The sequence below is a fragment of the Crotalus tigris genome, unplaced genomic scaffold, assembly GCF_016545835.1.
Source record: "Crotalus tigris isolate CLP2741 ecotype Arizona unplaced genomic scaffold, ASM1654583v1 scf7180000017993.1374955, whole genome shotgun sequence".
NCBI classification, from domain to species: Eukaryota; Metazoa; Chordata; class Lepidosauria; order Squamata; family Viperidae; genus Crotalus; species Crotalus tigris.
Window position 1 is genome coordinate 170,321 of NW_024096760.1, and position 20,565 is coordinate 190,885.

Genomic DNA, 20,565 nt, shown 5'->3' on the forward strand with positions numbered 1-20,565 from the left:
CAAAAAAAATATCAATCAAACTTCCTGTTTCAGTTTCAATTTCTATTACTGAACTGAATCGTTTTGAATAGACTAAGATAATCTATACCAGGGGTGTGAAACTGCCGGCCTGTGGGCCAGACGTGTCACGTGGAAGCCTTGCCCACCCTATTGCCGGCAATGGCAAAACTGTCCCGATACGTTGCGCAATGTCAAGCTATTGCTAGGAATCAAGATTGGCTTGAATAAAATATATAAAATTCACACACAAACACACATACACACCCCTAAAGTACAGTGAAATCATACCATGATTTCTTGTCACAAGTAATGAGGGCCAACAATTTAAACTATGTAAGTAAAATTTATGGGGAATAATGTTATGAGATTACTATACACAATGTAAATAATGCTTCTGGGATCAAAGGTTTCTGACCGGCTACAATTGGCCAATGATAGAAGACTAGATACCTATTATATTTATTTTATCAGAAAGCTTCACAATGTATTTTTTATATATGCTGTTGTTCGTATTTTTTTATTTCTGTCTTACAAAACAAGGGAATAATATTATACTTACTTTTCATACACAAATTCATCATCTATGCAGAAATAGTGTGTACTTGTACTACCGCTTTTTGGTTTATGGAACAGAATGGCAAAATAAAGACGATCTGAAATTGAAAACAAACAAAAACACCAAAATAGTATTTATAATGAACACAAAGACAATTGTAGAAAATGGGTTGATAGATTTATCTATTTCTTTTTAGCCATGTTACAACAGCAAAAATAAAAACTTTCATTCAGAATGTGATGCTTTCAAAAAATTGGCAATATAAGCATTAATTCAATATGGAGTAGAGGCCATTGAATTTGGATATAAGAAATTCAAATTCATATTAAACCAACTCTAACCCCCCTCAATGAAACTGCAATCCTTTTCTGTGCTACATTAAGATAATTATTCACATGAATCATGTGAAGGAACGTTACAATTCAGCTTTATTTATGGATTATTGTTGAAATTACTGGCATCACTTCCTAACATGTTAGAAATAGAGTTATGCAATACGTTTGGTCACCAGGTTACAAACTTTTGTTTGTAGGTTTTTTTCATCAACAAAGCACTTTTTTTGGTTAATTATACTACTGATATAGTTCTAGTCCTGCCTTAGCCATGAAAGCCAGCTGGGTGAGCTTGGGCCAGTCATTCTCTCAGCCCAATGTATTTCACAGGGTTGTTGTGGGGAAAATAGAAGGAACAACTGTTATTATATATGTTTGCTGCCTTGGTTATTTATAAAAATAATAAAGGTGAGCTAAATCAATTAGTCTCAGCACATTATTTTCCAATCTTGGCAATTTCCAGGTTGGAAACGTTTAGTGCTTCAAACAATGACAGAAGTCCACTGTTGGTAGCTACTACATGTATAGACTATCTCTTGCAGATATATATATATATATTCATGTTACTTACTCATATACCTTAAATACAATGTAACTAAGTTAACATGATGTCTAAGCAGAGTTGCAGAAGGGGCATAGCCTTGCAATTCTATTCTTCCCATGACTAAGAGATCTTAAATTATTACTGTCAGTGACAGTTATTAGGATTTCTTAAACGGAGGAAAGTCTGGCAGGAAATCTAGATTAAAAAATAATGGCTAAGACATAATTCATCTCTAATTGTTGGGGGCAATGTAAATATATATATACATTGCTTACTGGTGTACACCGCTTAGAGAGTGCTTGCACTTAAAGCGGTATATAAGTCTCATAAATAAATAAATAAATAAATAATTGGTTGGGAAAGCTCTGAAATCTAACTGGGGAAAGAACATAAAGAAGTATTTTTTTGAACTCTTCTCTTAAAAGCAAATAAACTTTTATAAATTGCACAAAACCCAAAATTGTGAACACTGCTAAATTATTTATTCTGAATTTAAAAAGTTCAACTGACTACTTCGAGATTTGTTACATTTATAAAACTAGTCTAACAAGTAGCCTTGTAGCCTAGTAATACTTGAGAGGTCCTATTGTTTCCCAATGAAATTATTTTCATGTAAATACGCTTATGCTACAACAGTACAATCACAAGACTATAATAAATAAATGTTTATTGAAAAACACTTGAGCTTACATATCTTATCACATGTGGAAATCCTAATGTATTCAAAAGTGTTGCCCACATTTTAATAAAAATGGCACAAAAATTTGTGTACGGGAGGGCAAGGAGGCCAGTAGACACATCACCAACCATTATGGTGGTTCTCAATTTTGGGGAGTTTAATATCCCAAAAATCATTCCACTTACTCCAATCATTCCACTTATTCCAAAGATTTAAACGGTTTACAAATTAAGCTGCGATAAAGCCAGATTGGCAGAAAAGTTCTTTGTTGTGCAACATACCTGCGGCACTTCTGTTTTGTTTTGAACCGCTTATCATGTACTGTATCAAGAGCGAGCTTGAAAAACCCACACCACGCCTCTTTCCCCACTTGCGGAAAACTTCTGCAAGTTTTCGGAATTTTAAACGTACAACAGGGGAAACCATTCTCCACACCGCACTTCCTTTAACGCTCCGCTGTTTGCTTACCTTTAATTAACTCCGCGCAGAAAGGCAAACGCTTGGCGGCGTTCATCCCTGTTTAGCAACATTTAACCGAGAAACCAGGGACCGGGCGAGCAGCGGCAGGGAGTTGCTGGAAATGGCTGCTTGGTGAGGTCGCTGATGACTTTTGCAGCCGCGGTCAGAAACTCCTCAGCCTCCCTCCCTCCCTCCCCGGAGTACTAACCACAACCTCCGTACTCTTGCTTCCAAGGGGGAGAAGTAGCGTTTCCCCGGGCCAACTCGAACGCCTGGGCGAGGGGCGCTCCGAAAAAGGCGCCACAGTTCTCTTTCCCTAAGCCGGTCTCCCTCTGGTTTTACTGCAGCTCCCTCCTTCAACAGGCAGCTCGAGAGACCCGCCAGTCCTTCCCGCGCGTTTTCTTGAGCTCCCCGGGTCTCTCTTTTTCTTCGGCCCAAGGAGCAATTTCCAAATTGCCTGCAAGGGGCCTCAAGAGCGCGCCCTGAGCGTCCCAACCCGCTTTTCTGAACGCGGCTCCAGCTCCTCCGCTTCTGCCAAAGGCGCTGACTGTACTTCCCCAACAATCATTAACGCGTCCCCTTCCTTCAGCCAAGGAGGCAGCTCTCGAAACCTTCGAACCAAGCAGCGGCCATTGGCTGGCGAAAGAAGCAGAGTCCCTCCTTGCCAACCACTGGCCACTGCAACCGAGGGCCTTTTGCCCAGTCTAGGAGCCTCCCGAAACCTCGGCCTAGCCTAGCTGCTCGTGGGAGGAATGGAAGATTTTGGTCACTGCCTGGCCTCCGTTTTTTCCTGGCCGCTTTGTGTCTTTCTCACGCCATTCTGGCAGAAAACTACACCCGTTCCACCGCAAACACGCTTAGTAACACCACACCAACCCTGTCGCCGCCACCACCATCGCGTGTGGAGCCAGGCCAAATTGTAAAGAAGCTTGAAAAATGATCACGGGGCACATCTTAACTCCCGCTGGGTCTAAGTGGTTCCTGCCCACGCACCACAAGCACTTTCTGCATTTTTTTTGTTAGTTGATTTCAAACGTTGAAGAAGCCCTGCTTACATAAAAAGTGACAGATATTCTATTTTAAAAAAGGGCTTATTTTTCAGAGGCCTTTATAGGGGGACGACAAATGGGGCAATTTGTTTGTTTACAACTCTCTACAAAATCAAACAAGTAATTATTTGCATTTAAGATTGCAGCTGAGCAAAAACTGTTAGTAAACCAACAATGGGTGGGCTCAAACCCTGTCTGCAGAATAAGGTAAATAATCCTAAACTTACAGAAAAAATTATTGTAATTACCCCATGAAGGACTTTAAACTGTTCATAGTAAGACCACAGTACAAAATAATTATTTGGCACTGCAGTGCAAATGTCATGGTTGTACAGTTCATATCACAGATTAATTCACAGATGTGTTGCAGTAACATGTCAGATATACCTATGGAATAAATGAAATGCTTTATTTTCCAGTTGCAACAATGCTCACAGATCTGTGTACTGTATACAGTATATGAGTACACTGGTATTTCCCAATACCAGTATCAATATATTATTAAACTCTCACCCAGATCTAGGAGTCTCCATGAACTCTAAATGTGAAAGGAAGTTGCACACAGAAGAATTTCTACTACTGAATGTAAAGTATAATACAAGAATAGTCATTTTTTTCATAAAAAGGTAAAATACGTATGGCATTTGTCATTATGCATTATAGTGATAACTTCAATTTTAATATTATTAAATAATTTTATATTATTTTTGGAGGGAAGTATGCACTGGGGTACTCCGAGGCTCTGTCTTAGGCCCAGTACTCTTCAATATCTTCATCAATGATGAAGCAAACATCAAATCTGTAGATGACACCAAGCTGCCAGGAATAGCCAATGCCCCACAAGATAAACTCAAGATACAGAAGGATTTCAACAGACTTGAACATCTATCTAACAAAATGAAATTCAATGGTGAGAAAAAAATAAGTTCTACATTTAGACAAGAAAAACCAAATGCACAGATATAGATGGTACCTGGCTCAATAGTAGTAACTGTGAGAGGGATCTCAGAGTCCTAGTGGACAGTCACTTAAATATGAGCCAGCAGTGTGCTGCAGCTGCCAAAAAGGCCAATACAGTGCTAGGCTGCATTAACAGAGGTTTAGAATCATGTTCACCTGAAGTGTTAGTACCACTTTATAATGCTCTGATAATACCACACTTGTAATAATGCATCTTGTTCTGGTTACCACCATATAAAAAAGATGTTGAGACTCTACAAAGACTGCAGAGAAGGGCAACAAAAGTTAACTAGGGGACCAGAAGCTAAAACATATGAAGAACAGAATTGGGTTTGTCTAGTTCAATGAAAAGAAGGACTAATGGTGATATGATAGCAATATTCCAATATCTAAGAGGCTGTCACAAAGAAGAGGAGGTCAACCTATTCTCCAAAGGACCTAAAAGCAGAACAAGAAGCAATGGATGAAAAACAACCAAGCAGAGAACCAATCTAGAACTAAGGAGAAATTTCCTGACAGAACAATTTCCTGACAGAAGTTGTGGGTGCTCCAACACTGGAGGTTTTAAGAAGAGATAGGACAACCATTTGTCTGAAATGTTACAGGGTTTCTTGTTTGAGCTGGGAGTTGGACTAGAAGACCTCCAAGGTCCCTTCCAACTCTGTTTTTCTGTTAATATTTAATTCAATAATTCAGATAGATGGGGAACATACAGAGAAATGTACTGACGATCACCAAGATTGATATGGGAAATGGTGATCTTAAAGACGAATGAAGGACTACCTGTAGTGGGAAAAGAAAACTGGATGTCGTCCCATTTCTACAAAATAAAACTGTTTAAAATGATGCTTTTAAAACTCTGCATAGGTTTATTTCTCATTATTTTAATAATCTAACAGGCAATAGTCCTTAAATACACAAAAATACTGTAGATTTATTTTTTATGCCTGAGGCTCTTTTCCATTTCAAAAAAGCGGTATGGTAATAAGTTACTTGCAGCATACTTAAGATGATAAGTATAGAGCATGGAAGAGTTTCAGGGTGCATTTAAAAAAAAAAAGACTCAGATTATTTTTTTTAATCTCTTAATATACTATTACTATGAAACAAACCCAGTAATTTTGTTATCTTTGAAAGTACACCATAACATTGCAGCTGAGCTCCAGGAAACTTCCCAGTTATACAGGTCTCAGATATGACATTCCTTGAACAAGATCCAATCTTGCTCTTCTCGGTAGTAAAATCTTGCTCCTCCCAGTGCTCCAAGTAGTGCTACATTTGCATCCAGCTACAGCAAGACGCACATGCTGGAAGGCACAGCAAGGCACACTGGTTCACCAGAGTGCCAACTAATCCAAGGAAGGAAGAAGTTGGTAGCTGTGTAAGCCTTAGGTGACTGTTACTTGTCTGTGCAAAGTCACTCTTAGTAATCGTTGTCCTTTGACAGTTACATGAAAAGTTGGAGGAGCTTTCTCACTACTAAATGAAAAGTTTTTGAATTTCACAGGGATGACAGCCAATACAGAATAGTATGAAATGTGATCACTATCTCTGCTCTCCTTTCTTTTAGGAAAAGAAAAGACCAAGCTACTACTGCAGACTGAGATAATACTACATAACTTGAGGGGAATACCTGGCTTTCTTAAAAGGCAAAGTATTAAAATACAATGATTCCTGAAAGACTTCTGAAAGATTAAGCTAATACAGTCAAAAGTACATGTTGTGAATCTGGAAGTTTTGCCCCAGAGGGCTGGTTAGTGGAATGAAATAATCTGTAACAAGCATGTATATCTGCTTGTTCTTCACTGCCTAGGTTGGAGGTACTGTAGCATAGGGCGCTTCATCTTAAAGCAAGGTACCATAGTACTCTCTTCCATATTTTCAACTATTTCTTAAATGCTAACATTACTATTCCTGTTTCACAGCTTCAATAAGGTTTATACATAATTGTTCTAAATTACATGTCACAGCCCACAGTCAAGATACATACAGTATTGTTTAACTCTGACTTACTGACTAAATAGCACTAGTACTTAGACTTATATACCGCTTCACAGAGCTTTACAGCCCTCTCTAAGCAGTGGTGAGATTTTAGCCGGTAGCTAATTATTTGTTGCCCAGGCCCAGAAAGGCCTTCCGGAAGTGGCATCCACGCAGAGAACTGGTTGTTCACATATTTGAATCCCACCACTGTCTACAGAAGCGATCTACAGAATCAGTATATTGCCCCCAACAATCTGGGCCTTTGGAAGGATGGAAGGCTAAGTCAACCTTGGGACTCGGAACTCTGGCAGTCAGCAGAATTAGCCTGCAATATTGCATTCTAACCTCTGCGCCATCATGGCTCTGATACACACTTAATGTTAAGTCTTGGTTTACAAAGTACAATGACTATCATGCAAAGGAAAAATCAATTAAACCCTGTTATAGTATTTGAACTGTGTTAATGCTATAAATCAGTGGTTTTAATGCTTTAATAGCTATGACTATAGTACATATGTCAAATACAGATAGACCTCTGAAAGCATAATGACCGCCTTGTTTAGGGACTATTTGAAGTTACAACTGCACTTTAACTTTATGACCAGTCCTCACATCTATGACTATTGCAGTTATGTCCTTGCATTTACAACCATCCCCATTGTCATGTGATCTACATTCAGGTGCTTGGCAACCAGTAGGCTTTTAAAATCACAAGTTATGGTCACATGATGTCTCATTAATAACCCATGGTGACTTGCTTAATAACCAAATGGGAAACATTGTAAATCCATCATGGATATATGATACTTTGCTTAGCAATCATAGTGTTTAGTGACAGAGTCCCTGATCCCAATTGTGCTGGTTGCTAAGTGAGGAGTATCTATAATTAAAACAATGATGAAATCCTACCCATAGGGTATATTTTATTTTTTTGTATATATTTCCTTCTTTACTAAAATAGATCATTCAAATTGTAAATTAACTTCTTTAAATTCAATACAAAAAAATAGAGAGTGCTGCACCTTTGTAAATCAATTAACAATATTTGCAGAGTAACTGAAGTTAGACATGTTTAATGTTTCATGAAATAACTTTGCAATAATCAAAACAGACAATGCAGAGCAATTTTGAGTAATGGAATACTTTGTATTAAATAATGGGAAATGTGCATTTAGAACATAACTTAGATTCAATATTGTGTACATTTAAGAGTAAGCAAACAGAGTTTATGGGTCTTATTTCTGAATTAACAATCCATGGGATTGCTTGTTTATATTTGTTTTCCTGAGGGCCAGTATTGCTATTAGATGTTTAAAAAATACTGTACTCATCAGAATGATCCAAAAAGAATCTGAAGTCCTAGAAAGAGTGCAGAGAACATCAACAAAGAGGATAACAGTCTGGAGGCTAAATCACACAAAGAACAGCTAAGGGAACTAAGCATGTTAAACCTAATGATGAGAAGGCTCAGGGGAGACATGATAGCAGTCTTTCAATACTTGAATGGCTGTCATATGGAAGAGGGAAGATTTATTCTCCATAGCACCCGAGGACAGAACAAGAAGCAATGGGTGGAAACTCATCAGAGGGAGATTCAACCTGGAAATAAGGAGAAATTTCTTGACAGTAAGAACAATTAAACCAATAGAATTTTAATTCAGTTGTTACAGGTTTTCAAAAGACTGGATAGCTATTTGTCCCAGATGATATAAAGACTCCTGCCTTGGACAAGGGGTTGGACTAGAAGACCTCCAGGATCCCTTCTTGATTCTATGATTTTAAGAACCACAAGCTTTTGCAGCTCACTTGCAATTTTACCAAATTTAATTCAGTGGTTTTCTTTTGTTATTAAATGGGCATTACTAGTCCAATGCATATGCTCTCTACTTTTAAGATGCTGAAAAAAGTCCCTTCACCTGCAATAAAATTCACTCTCCCACTCTTCTCTTGCCCTGGTTTCTGGTAGGTTCCTGAAATCCAGATCTATAGAATTCAGTAAAAACATTTCTATTTATTTCAATGCAGACTCGTAAAGTATTTCAGATTGGGACAAATGGCACCAGTGCTCTGTAATAGGCCTACTCCGTTTGGATTTTTGGATCTTTTGTTCTAAGTTCTAACAATGTAGTTCTCTAATGCAGAGATTCTCAACCTTTCTAATGCCATGACCCCATAATACAGTTCCCCATGTTGTGGTGACCCCCAAGTGGGTGTGGCCACCAATAAGAGGGAGTAGGACAGCTAGGGAAAAGGGAAAAAAATGGCGGACAGCATGGTTTGGTGACCCCCGTGAAATGGTCATTTGACCCCAAATGGGGTCCCGACCCACAGGTTGAGAACCACTGCTCTAATGTAACAGGACAACTAAGAAACAGTACAAATCTATAATTCCCCTCATTCTGAGTACCTTACTTTGCTCCAGAAACTGACCCCAGCCCGTTTTATCTACATCAAGATCTTGGTTGCTTAATCTGACATAGATCCTTAACCTGGGGCCCATATGGTGTAATAATTAAGGTTCTGGGCTAGAAACCAGGTGATTGTGAGTTCTAGGCCTCTCTTAGGCATGAAAGCCAACTGAGTGACTTCGGGTCAGTCATTTTCTCAGTCCAATCCACTACACAGAAATGCTGTTGTGGAGCAAATAGAAGGCAGCATTATTAAGTATGTAAAGGGCAGTGTAAAATCTAAACAATAACAACAAACTGTTCATGAGAAAAGACTTGAAATTCTAAAAAAAAAATAATAGGGGGTGCAAGGCCAATAATAATTTGAAGTATATACCTTAGTTAATACTTATTATATAATTAATTTATATCCTGCTGTAAGCTAAGTGACTTTGGAAATCTTACTTTAATATAGCAATATTAAAACATTCCTGCTAAGTTTTAAAAACAGTAAAATGATTATTTGTCTATTATTAACCCTTTTCTCCTAATATCATATTAAAAATTACAATTTGTAACAGGTTTTGAAGTGGATAGGAGGCACAGCTGAAATTTTTGGAGGCTGCATATGACTCTGAATGCATGTCATTCTCTTTATCTGTTACATACCAAAATACACTTTATTTTAAATAGTAATGTTATTAAAAATTACAATTGTGCTGACAGAAACTAAAAGTAAAAATAAGAAGGAAAAATAGAAGATGCAGAAAACAAAAAATAGAAAAGAAAAATAATATAGTAAGAAATAGAAAATAAATATACATAAGGCAATGACCTCCCTTTTCATCCAAGTATAAACAATTTTAGTAACTTATTTCCTTCTCTTAAAATACAACAAATGATCTCTTCTTCTCATAACCTATCTTTTATCTACAAACAAATCCTTAAAACCTCAGCATTTCAGTCTTGACAGACAAAATGGGTTAAGGATTACCAGAGATAACAATATATCTATTTTAACCTTGATCAAATAAACCAACTTTCTACTCCTTTTACATTAACAATCTTGATCTTTAGTCGCTTCAAATAATGTCCTGGAACTTAATTTCTTTTCACTTTGTTGTTGTCCCTTCTCACAAAATTATTCAACATTTTAACAGGTCTCTTTTGTAAATTACACATATCATTTTTTTTTGTTTATTTTTGTATATCTGTCAAGTTTAGCTCAAAAAGGACGTAACACAATCCAGGCAAAGTTCAGTTCTTTGTTTAGTCTTGTCAGAATCTTATCAGACTAAGCCTATACTATCCTAACCCAATGGATAGACCTTGGGAGATTCTAGGGAGTAGCTATCCTAAATCCATTCCACTTCCCACGAATTAAGATATCAGCTACTTTCATTTGTATATCCAGTATAGTATCTTTTTCCTATCATTCTTATAGCTTATCATTTCAAAATCCACCCTCAGCTCAGTCTCTCTGACAGAGCAAACTGTTCCTCTTCCATAACATATTTTAAGTACAGTCTCTTAAAATTGACTGGATCCATTGTTCCCAATTATCCTTCAATAGATCCAATGTATTTTGCACCATTCTGTATTCGTAAGTCATATTTAAGTGTTAATTGTAATCTTTCATTCCTTCTGATTCTCTCTGATGTCCCACCTTTAAAGTCCCACCCTATCATTTTTTTAAAGAATTCAGAATCAAAACATTTTCCCACAGGAAGGATTCTTATAATTTATTTCAAATCCATCTGGACCCTTAGTCCATTATAACTTTTCAAATCAATGTTCTGATCACCCTTTTGCTTTTTATTAAAAAAAAATAAAGTTCTTAAACTTTTTTCTTTAGGGCTGAAGAAAACTCAGTCAGTGCTATAAAACCTCTTTTATTCAAAGGTTACTAATAGCAGATAGCAAGCAATTTCTGAAAATTAATATTTCTGAAAATATTAAAGAAGCATGCAAACCATGGTTTAAGTGAAGATGGCTTTCCCTCATTTCTCTGATCTCTAAACCCACAGGATGTCACTGCCTTGCAATGTCCTTATGAGAAGCAACTGTCTGGAGCAGTTATGGGCAATTTCAGGTCTTTTCCTTGTCTGGGGAGGAATTAGGAAGAGTTGGCTTACTCACTAGCTCTTCATTGTGCCAGTTGTCAGCTCTGCTTTTAGTAGAGCCATCTTCAGTTCACCATTTCTTCCCTGGAAATACTTCACCACCATACATTCTGTAAAATATCTGGATCCCTGAAAGGCCCAAGTTCAGAGATAACTCTGCAAAGTCCAATCGAGTTCACTCATTTATTTATTTATCCCTAACTGTCAGAATCTTGCCAAACTAAAGCTAGCTACTTAATCTTCTAACCTACTAGATATAACAAGAGGGATTATAACAGTGGTTCTCAACCTGTGGGTCGGGATCCCATTTGGGGTCGAACGACCATTTCACAGGGGTCGCCAAACAACGCAGCCCACCATTTTCCCCCCCTTTTCCTTAGCTGTGCTACTCCCTTTTATTCTATTGGCTTTTGAAAGCCAATAGAATAGACTCTCTTGAATAGAGTCTAATTCTATTGGCTTTCAAAAGCCAATAGGAATTGTCCAGGCTGTCTCTGCCCTGCTGAGCCCGCCAAAAGTCCCATTCTGCAAACAGTGCTGCACCAGTTGAGTAGTCCTCAACTTACAACCGGTTGAGTAGTCCTCGACTTATGATCGGTTGGGGGTTGCGGCATTAAAAAGGTTGAGAACCACTGGATTATAAAGTGTCGCTACCCTGAATCACTCTCTCCTCCCATCAGTTTGGGATTGCACACTCTCTTAATCCGGGCTTCTCTCTGGGAAAACTGTGTGTTGCCAATATTCTCCCCCATTATTCCTCCAGGGGCACACTCCATCACATCCCTTCTATAAATAGCCGTGATTTGCTTAGCCATACAGAGTATTCTCTATAACCAAATGGAGCAAAGATGCTATGGTTTGAAAACATCTATGATCGTTTCTCATGAAAATGAATGCATTAAAAATGGTATATGCAAAAACACTTCATTGGTTCCAGCATCTTCAGTGAATAGCATAGGTCAAAAGGAATTGCAAAAAACTAAGGTGGACTGATTGAATTTGGAAAATGTATCAACAAAATTCAGAAAACCTGTTGAGGTTTACTTACATGACAACTGATGTACAACAATGGGAATACCAATAGAAGATAAATTCAAATTTAGTGTGAATATGACATTAGAGAAAACTAGTACAAGATTTCCCCCCATTAATATATAGCTCCATTGCTGACTGTCCAAATACATAATACTTACTAACAATATTGCAGTTAATGGCAATATCTTCAAGCTCAACAATTCTAGAAGATGATTTACCATAGAATGAAATATTGACTTTTCTTTCCTGAGAGCTGTTTTTCTACTAAATATTACTTAGCCTTATAGTCCTACAAAGTATGCAGAGTATACATATATTAGCTCTCTATATGATAACAACTGTCAGGAAACGTTACTTTTTTTTCCTAGAAATTATGCATAATTGTTTCTTTAGAAGAATGGCAGGTTAAGGTATGGGTGTATGCATCAATGTAAACAATGACTTTGTGATTAAAAAACACACTTGATATGGAATTTAATCTAGAAACAATGGACTATAATTCTACACATGGTTTTATATTGAATTCAAAGTGGTTTTTTTTAATGTAGGTGGTTAAAGTATTTATTTTAGTAAGGACAGGACTTGATTATAATAGAAATTTCTCTTATTCTGATTGATGATTCTTATTATACCTTTGCTAGTTAATGATCATTGATTTAATTTCAGTAATAGTTAAAACTGATATTTTATCTTTACATGTAGTATTAATCTAATGCTACTTTGAAAATTCTTGTCAATTTTATACAGCCTGTAAATTTATTGTTTTATTTATTTCTTTTCTACCTGGTTGCATTTTTAAATAATTGTTAAAATAAAATGGAAAATAGTCTATGGTAATGTCTTATGGTACTATTATTTCTCAAGATTGCTTATGCTTATTCAGAGAATAGGGTTATATAATACAAGGCTATGGAAGCTATACATGTTTCTCAAATACATTGCACTGTAATTAATATTGCATTGCAATTAACATTACCTCTATGCTCTTTAGATAGCTTCTCTTTTGCATTTTTCCTGCTTTCTGTGTCTCCCGCTTTACAAATCTGCATAAGTAAACCACAAAGCTTCTGATTCAGACTTCCAGCTTCTCTGTCCATATAATAATAATAAAAAGAAGAAAGTGTGGATAATTTGATGTGGCAATACCAGGGGACAGTAAAATAGAAAACAAAGAATGGGAGTAGATCATAAAGTATCAAGATCTGAAAATCGAAGTGAAAAGATTATGGCATAAACCAGCTGTGTTGGTCCTAGTGTTTTTGGCACTAGTGGTGTCATATCAAAAAAATCATATCTGCACAGTGACAAAATTTCCATCTGTCAATTATAAAAGGCCACAATGCTTGGATATATTGCAACATCCTAGATTTTTGAGAAGAACTTGATGTGTCTGAAGCTCAACACCAGCTAAAGAACTAGCTATTGTGATTTCACATTGTTGTATATATAATAGTGATAATAATTTATAAAACTTGTATGCTGCTCAACTCTCAATGACTTAAAACAATAATTTGATAAATAATAGTTTCTCAAAGCAAAGATTAATGAATTTAGGTTCGTGGAGTGTATATTTTACACATATTACATATGATTTTGATGATCTGCCAATTTGTATTTATCACGGTCTTTCTAAAAATAGTTTATATAACTTGTGAACAGCTGTTGATGGTGAATATTTCTGTGGTACCACGACTGATATAATACTGCACTACTAGAATATTGTGTTTCTACACTGCACTACTAGAATATTGTGTTTCTACACTGAAACTTCAGAGTAACTTCAAACTAATCCAGACTGAAGAGTTGTTCTGTCAAAGCAGTCCTTCAGACTGTTTTATTTAATCTTCTATAGGACAGATTTGCCAAATACATTTTAACACACACACATGCATTACAATTCTCTTCTGTCCAGTATCTTTACAGAGGTAGTGACTTCTATGCCATTTATATGAAAATACAGTATTTCTCTCTAAAAATATTCCTTACATTACCCAAACAATTGTAAATCTTTTAGTATAAATATCTATGGTGAAGCTGCATGTCACTAAAAGTTTTAAATTGAACAGATGTTTTTTTACCATAATATAGCAGAAGAAGCAACAGTCAAACATGTCTTTTTAAAAATTAAGGGCTTGTAAAGGTCCTTGAGATCCTTGAGAAATACTTAATGACATAAAATTGGTGAGTTCTGGGATGAAATGGCTGCTTCACACATTGAACTAAGCCATAATTGTAGTTTGATTTGGGGTTAAATGATGAAAGAACCTCATCACTAACACTAATGTGTGATCCCAGCCAAATGCAACTTTTGCTCAATAAATTCCGAAGCACAACTGTTTTATTTTCCACTGCAAATGCTTGGAACTAAAAAGGTTTTAAAATAGATTTGATTTGCCTATGAATACAAGTCTTGTTTTACTTAATTCATATTAAATAATATGGTGCATATATTTTTCAATTATAGTAATATTATGATGGCATGCTACGGTATGGGGAAGCTGTTGCATGACTATGAAAAAACAACCCCCATTAACAACCAACACATGAAGCTGATATGTGGACCAGAATTACAATACATAGAGGCTATGTATTCTTTTCCAGAGTACATGGAAAAGAAAAACAAGACTAAAATAAAGTTAGGGTTTTGCTAGTTGCTGTCTTTATTTTATTAGCTGTAATATAACAGTTGAATTTGCATACAGTATTCATAATATATATTTCCTTTTATATTATTGCTAGTTATAATGCCTTTTTATTTTATTAAAAGTTAAAGATTAACTGTTAAAGACTGATTTCAAGGGGGCAAAGGTAAATGTCATAAAACCCCATAAGAAAACAAAAATAATCTTTTCTGATTGAATATTTTTTTCTGTTCAATTGTAATAATCTAGTCTGGATTGCTTTTTTCTACACATGCTTTTTAAGTCAAGATTCAGAGCAATACTGAGTTTACTGTTGTGCCCTGGTTGGATTAAATAAAGGCAATTTGAACTGCTGATTTAAATAAATTACCAAGAAAAGTGAATCAAATAATTTATGTCAAGACAATTTTGTGCATTTTCTAACAAATAGTGATCCTAACTGAAAGTGTATCAAGTTATAAAGTTTATGGATAATTCAAACTCTTCAGAAATGTAGTTTACAAAACTTTGCAACAAGGAATTTATATTTTAAGAAAAAACAATTGCAAATTGGTTCTAGAGTCTAGACATATAAAAAATAATTTACTCAGAACTTCATTTTGGTGACAGAATGGCAATAAAACAGGCAGATGATTCCCTTGGGAAGTGGGGTTATATAAATTTCAGGCTTCTCTTTCTTTTGGGTAAACATATTAGAAGGAAATTGACTGGCTTGAAAACTGAAACCAAAATCAGTTTTTCAGTTAAAGGGCAATAATTAACCTATAGGGATCTGGCCACAATAGTCACCATTTCTCTGGAATTGAACCCAGATAATCATATACAGTAGAAACTAGTTACTAAACTTAGTTGTCTCCTTTCTTTATTTTTTCAGCAGCTTTTTAAGTCCATTTAACCATTCTGGAGAATTTCTATCTTTTAGAATGGCTTGAGAAAGGATCTATTGCTGAAAGAGGAACTTCAGATAACAAAAGATGAACTACCTTCATTTAAGAGTATAGGCCTACAATCTGGTGGACCTGTAGCAATATTAAAGCCTTTTGGATTAAGATTTGGTGGAATATCCCAAAGATTTTTAAGAGAAAGATAAAGTTTACTCCGCAATTATTTTTGTTGGGTATTATTGTAGATTTTGATGTTAAAGAAATCAATTTGATGTTGAATCTTATAACAGCTGCAAGATTATTGGTGGGGCAATATTGAAAGAAAAACTCACTGCCTACTTTGGAAGAATGGATACTTAAGGTGTCTAATTTAGTAGAAATGGCGACAATCTCCGCCTATTTGAAGGACCATTCACAAGAAAGATACATTGGAGAAGACGGATTGATTATATTCAAAAGAAATATGAAACTGAAAAGTATTACCTTGCTTTTGAGTAGATTTTAGATAATTATTAATAGTTTTAATTATATTATTATTTTTGTTTTAATTTATTAATATTTGTTTTGAGAAGGAGTTAAAGTGTGTTATGGTTTTGATTGATAGTATAGTTGGTTTATGTTAGTTAGATTATGTTTGTTTATTTGTTACCCTGTAATCAGCTCTGGGAAGTGGGGGAGAGGGGGAAGGGGTGAGGGGTGTGAGCGGGGTTATATTGTAATAATTTTTTAAAAACTTTTAATAATAAAAAAAAGAGTATAGGCCTACAATGCTTAAAACTTTTCACTTTGAGGCCTACTCTCCCTTTTGGTTCACTTGGAGAAGAAGGATCATGCCAGTAGTGAATGGGGCCCTTGGGGATAGAGCTCCCCAACATAAACTTCCATTGTCCCAATTGTAACACATAGACAGCAGACACCCACTGTAGGTTTTAATTTAAATGATCTGAATAATCAAAGCTGTTTTCATTCAAGTAGGTTTTTTTTGTCCCAATCCATGGTTGTGAATAGATTGGAAATCATTACTGTGTCTAGTCACCTCACCTCTTTCAAAACAGTATCTGTGCCTTACGCATCCATTAATTTTGTTTTTTCATTTAGCTTTTATAGAGATAAGTCATAACTACAAGAAACTACTTTTGACATCCCAGGTGGGATTGTTCCCTCTCTCAACCCCCTCCCGCCCCCCAAAATCCCTGGAGATCTCCTCAGGCTAAATGAATGTTCTGAAATCATCACTAATCAACATAACATAGTTTTCAGGAAATTGCCTTTGGGCATTTCTTTACTTGTCTCAATAGAGATAACAAAACAACATGCAAATACTTGAGGAAAAAGATGGGCACAGTCCCCATCTTTTAAAATTTTAACAGGAAAATATTTTTTCAGTTGCATTTAATTTATTCTTTGATATTTAATATTAATAATTAAAATTAATATTTGCACTGTGATGCATTGCATTTCATCGATTATACATTAATTTTATGTAAGACACAAAATATCTGATAAAATGCAGGCTACAAAATATGTATTAAATTTAAAATGCAAAGAAGAGAAAAAGGAAAAGGAAGTCACTAAAGTTGCCTATTTACATCATCCATGCTGATATCTGATGTCTAATAATATCTGAAAAGGAACAGAACTCCAAGCAAGGGTACAATGCTTTCCATCATATTTTTAACACAACTCAACAATAACAACACAATGGATCCATTGACAAAACAATCTAGGTGTCCTTTTTATCCATTATTTTTAATGCCAAACAGTACTGAATCATAAAAGATTTTTGCAAAACAGGAGCCAGGAAAATAGATCCATTAAGCAAAAAGTAGAAAGTATTGTTTTCCTCTATACTTGTATACCAATCCTGCAGAAGCTAGCACACAAAAAAAGTGAAAGAAATGCTCGTCTTTTTCAAACTGCATCTTCATGCCTGAGGCACTAAGTTATTTTCCAAGGTTTGACCTGCAATTTGGATAATAAGATACGATCTAAGTATTAGGGTAAAATTATGTTTTCCTCAGACAATTACAGCATTTTTTTCCAGAGGGACAGACGCGGGTATTAGAAACCTCTCAAAAATACATTCACTGAGCTTTTCCTCCGGTTTTAACCCCAAAAGACTGGGAGGCATCTCAAACGATAAACGGATCCAGACACTCGTGTCTGGTTATGGGTCGCCATCGACCCACAAGCACTGCAAACAACCTGCCACTATCAAAGCCCCACATCAGAGCAACCGAGCACTTCTGGAAACTAACTCAACGGGAGTTGTTTATTAGAATTAGACTCGGAAGGGCCCCCGAATTCTATACTTATGAGACCGAGAAGTCATCCGCCCGCAGACTGAACCGCCCCGCAAGTTGGGGTTCAGTCGCCCCGATCCCCGTAGCGCCCCTTTCCTTGCCACTCCTCACCTGCGATCTGTAGGCAGATCTCGCGCCTGGGGGCCCGGGGAGACTGCTCCTCTGCTTCGCCCAAGATGGGCAGGGTGGCGGTGCTCCGAGTTTTCTTGAATGCCGGCGGCGCCGTGGCCGGCAGAGTAGCCGGGGCCGAGTGTCTTCGGCCCCCCACCCCCGAGGTCTTCCGCTTCATGGCGGCGGTGGTAGCGGAGGAGACGGCGGCGGCTGCAGGGCACCCGGGCTCATCCCCGCCGCCTCGCCCCAGTAGGGGTATAAGCAGCCCAACGGGAGAAAGAGCAGGAGGAGGAGCAGCAGAACCAGCAGGAGGAGGAGGAAGAGGAGGGAAGGCAACTGCGGGCGCTTTCTGAAGCGCCGCCCCCCCCAGCTGCTCCCAACCTGCCACTTGCCGCCGCGACTCCCGCTCTCAGCCAGCTCGTCCTCTTCGGCCTCCCCTCACGCTCGCTTCTCATTGGGCCGGGCCAGTGTGAGGTCACAATCGCAGAGTCTCTGACAGAGTGATGTCATAGTGATACACCTGAGCACCTTCGTCACAAAGGCGAACTAGTCCTAAGAGTGCCTGTACTGCGGCTCTATTATCTCCCCCCCCCTTTGCAAAAGGGACCACTTAATTTATCAAGACATTGCATCCCCCCCCCATCCCCGTCTGACATAGTAATATCTTCTGTTATGAGCGGGGCCCCATGTCTCAAAAACCAAATAAAACTAAAGGAAAATATTAATACTTCTAGTTGCCATTGCTTAAAGCTTGTCATCTCTAAAGTGATAAAATATATTGAGCTTTTGTAATAACGTACCACGCAAAAAGTTAAACATACTATAGAGGAGGCACAGTTAGTATTTTATTTTTGTTGCCTGCCTGGACGGCAGAAACAAGGAAGTTGTTACACATCAGGAAAGTCCCCAATTCACCCGACACTAGTCTCTTCCACATGGCAGCAGGCAGTATATTAAGTGACTTCTATAGAAAAACCAAGATTATAGGTTTATTTTCTGCATGTTAATTAGCAGGAATTAGCATGGAACTGATGAATGATTTCCAGGAAATTGTTGAATTCCATGGCTATCACAAGAGGGGAACTTTCAGCTGGTTTATTCTGGTATAGTTAAATAGTTAAAATAGTTAAAATAACTAGTTGAATAGTTAAAATAAACATTACTGTGAATTTCTTGATTTTACATTTATTAAACTGCTTTAATATTGGCTGATAGATAAAGAACCAGGTAGTCAACTGAAAACTTATTAAAAATCAACACAATAATAAATTGACTAGTAAAGATACATGCACACATATTCATGTTTGTTCAATCCAAAATACATTAGCCTCTATGAATTCTCACTGAAAATAATTCCAGCAGTCAACTTTTGAAAAATTCTGCCTGTCCAATTAAACTAGAGGGGAAATTTGAATATCTCTAGTTTCTCTTGCTTAAAGCTATATCTTGCTGATGACTACACAGAAGTGAAGAAAGAGCAATTAGAAAAGTATAAGGCAAACTGTTTTGAACACGCCTCATAATTTGCATGGAGGGTTTGCAGGGTGCATCTATAAAATGTTACCAGCTGTTCTTCCTCCTCAATTTTCCTCCCTTTTGGGATGTGCGTGGAAACATTCACATACAGTACAGCTACTTACCGTTGTGATTTCCCTTTGGGGGAAGTGTGCCATCTGCTGGATATTTACATTCCCACATTTCAAAGGCCATTTTTAATCCCTTATGTCCATTACGAATTTTCATGGGCAAAGAAAGTTAGGATGGTAGGTTTTTAGAAAAGCAGCCGTTTCTAGCCACACCACAAACAAGATTCTTCAAAGGACAGGTTTTGTTTCCCAATTTATTAATAGGCTAACCCAGGGAGTTTTAAACTATATTTTTTTATACCCTAGGATTCCAAGAAAATGTGATAGGGTTCTGTCAGAAGAGGAAAAACACTCTCTTTAATACAGCCATTTTTTAAAATAATTAAAACTTTACCACCTGAATTGAAGTTCCAGGATTTTTTAGATTCTGTGGTCTGAAAAACATTGAAAACTCTTTAATTTGTTCAACTAAAAACCCAAAAGGAATCATGCTGATTTGTAAAATTAACATTTCTTGCAATATAATTCGGTCTATACTCTATATGGATGTACTCTGCAGAACTCCAGAGTACATCCACATAGGAAAAGTCACAGGGAATGGAGATGAAAGATCTGAAAAAAAAAAGCCTCTGAAATTTGTATCATAGTGTTCAAATGCCTGGCCAATCACAACAGGGATCAGTTGTACCTTACCCATAGCTGTGTTTTCCCAACAGCTAGTCTAACGACTACATCTAGGTCAGCGGTTCTCAACCTGTGGGTCACAACCCCATTTGGGGTCGAACGACCATTTCACGGGGGTCGCCAAACAACGCAGTCCGCCATTTCCCCCCCCCTTCCTTAGCTGTGCTACTTCCTTTTATTCTATTGGCTTTTGAAAGCCAATAGAATAGACTCTCTTGAATAGAGTCTAATTCTATTGGCTCTCAAAA

General features: G+C 37.0%; 1 protein-coding gene across 21 annotated transcripts in view; it reads right to left on the reverse strand.

Moving 5' to 3' along the window:
* The window catches only part of CDC14B (cell division cycle 14B), a 74,701-nt gene extending 56,194 nt beyond the window's left edge, over positions 1 to 18,507 (reverse strand). For 4 of the 21 annotated variants that reach the window (XR_005557053.1, XR_005557052.1, XR_005557054.1 and 1 more), the window contains exons 1-3: positions 18,048 to 18,506; positions 13,084 to 13,191; positions 560 to 653 (exon numbers count right to left, since the gene is read on the reverse strand). Coding sequence is in view for 13 of the 21 variants with exons in the window: in XM_039346387.1 (XP_039202321.1) it covers positions 560 to 653; positions 13,084 to 13,191; positions 18,048 to 18,225 (380 nt within the window). In the remaining 8 variants the exon portion in view is untranslated. Of the gene's footprint in view, positions 1 to 559; positions 654 to 2,392; positions 2,445 to 2,579; positions 3,503 to 13,083; positions 13,197 to 18,047 lie in introns of those variants that run through there. The other 17 variants (XR_005557056.1, XR_005557057.1, XM_039346389.1 and 14 more) reach the window with 14 other exon arrangements.
* Positions 18,508 to 20,565: the final 2,058 nt, after the last annotated feature.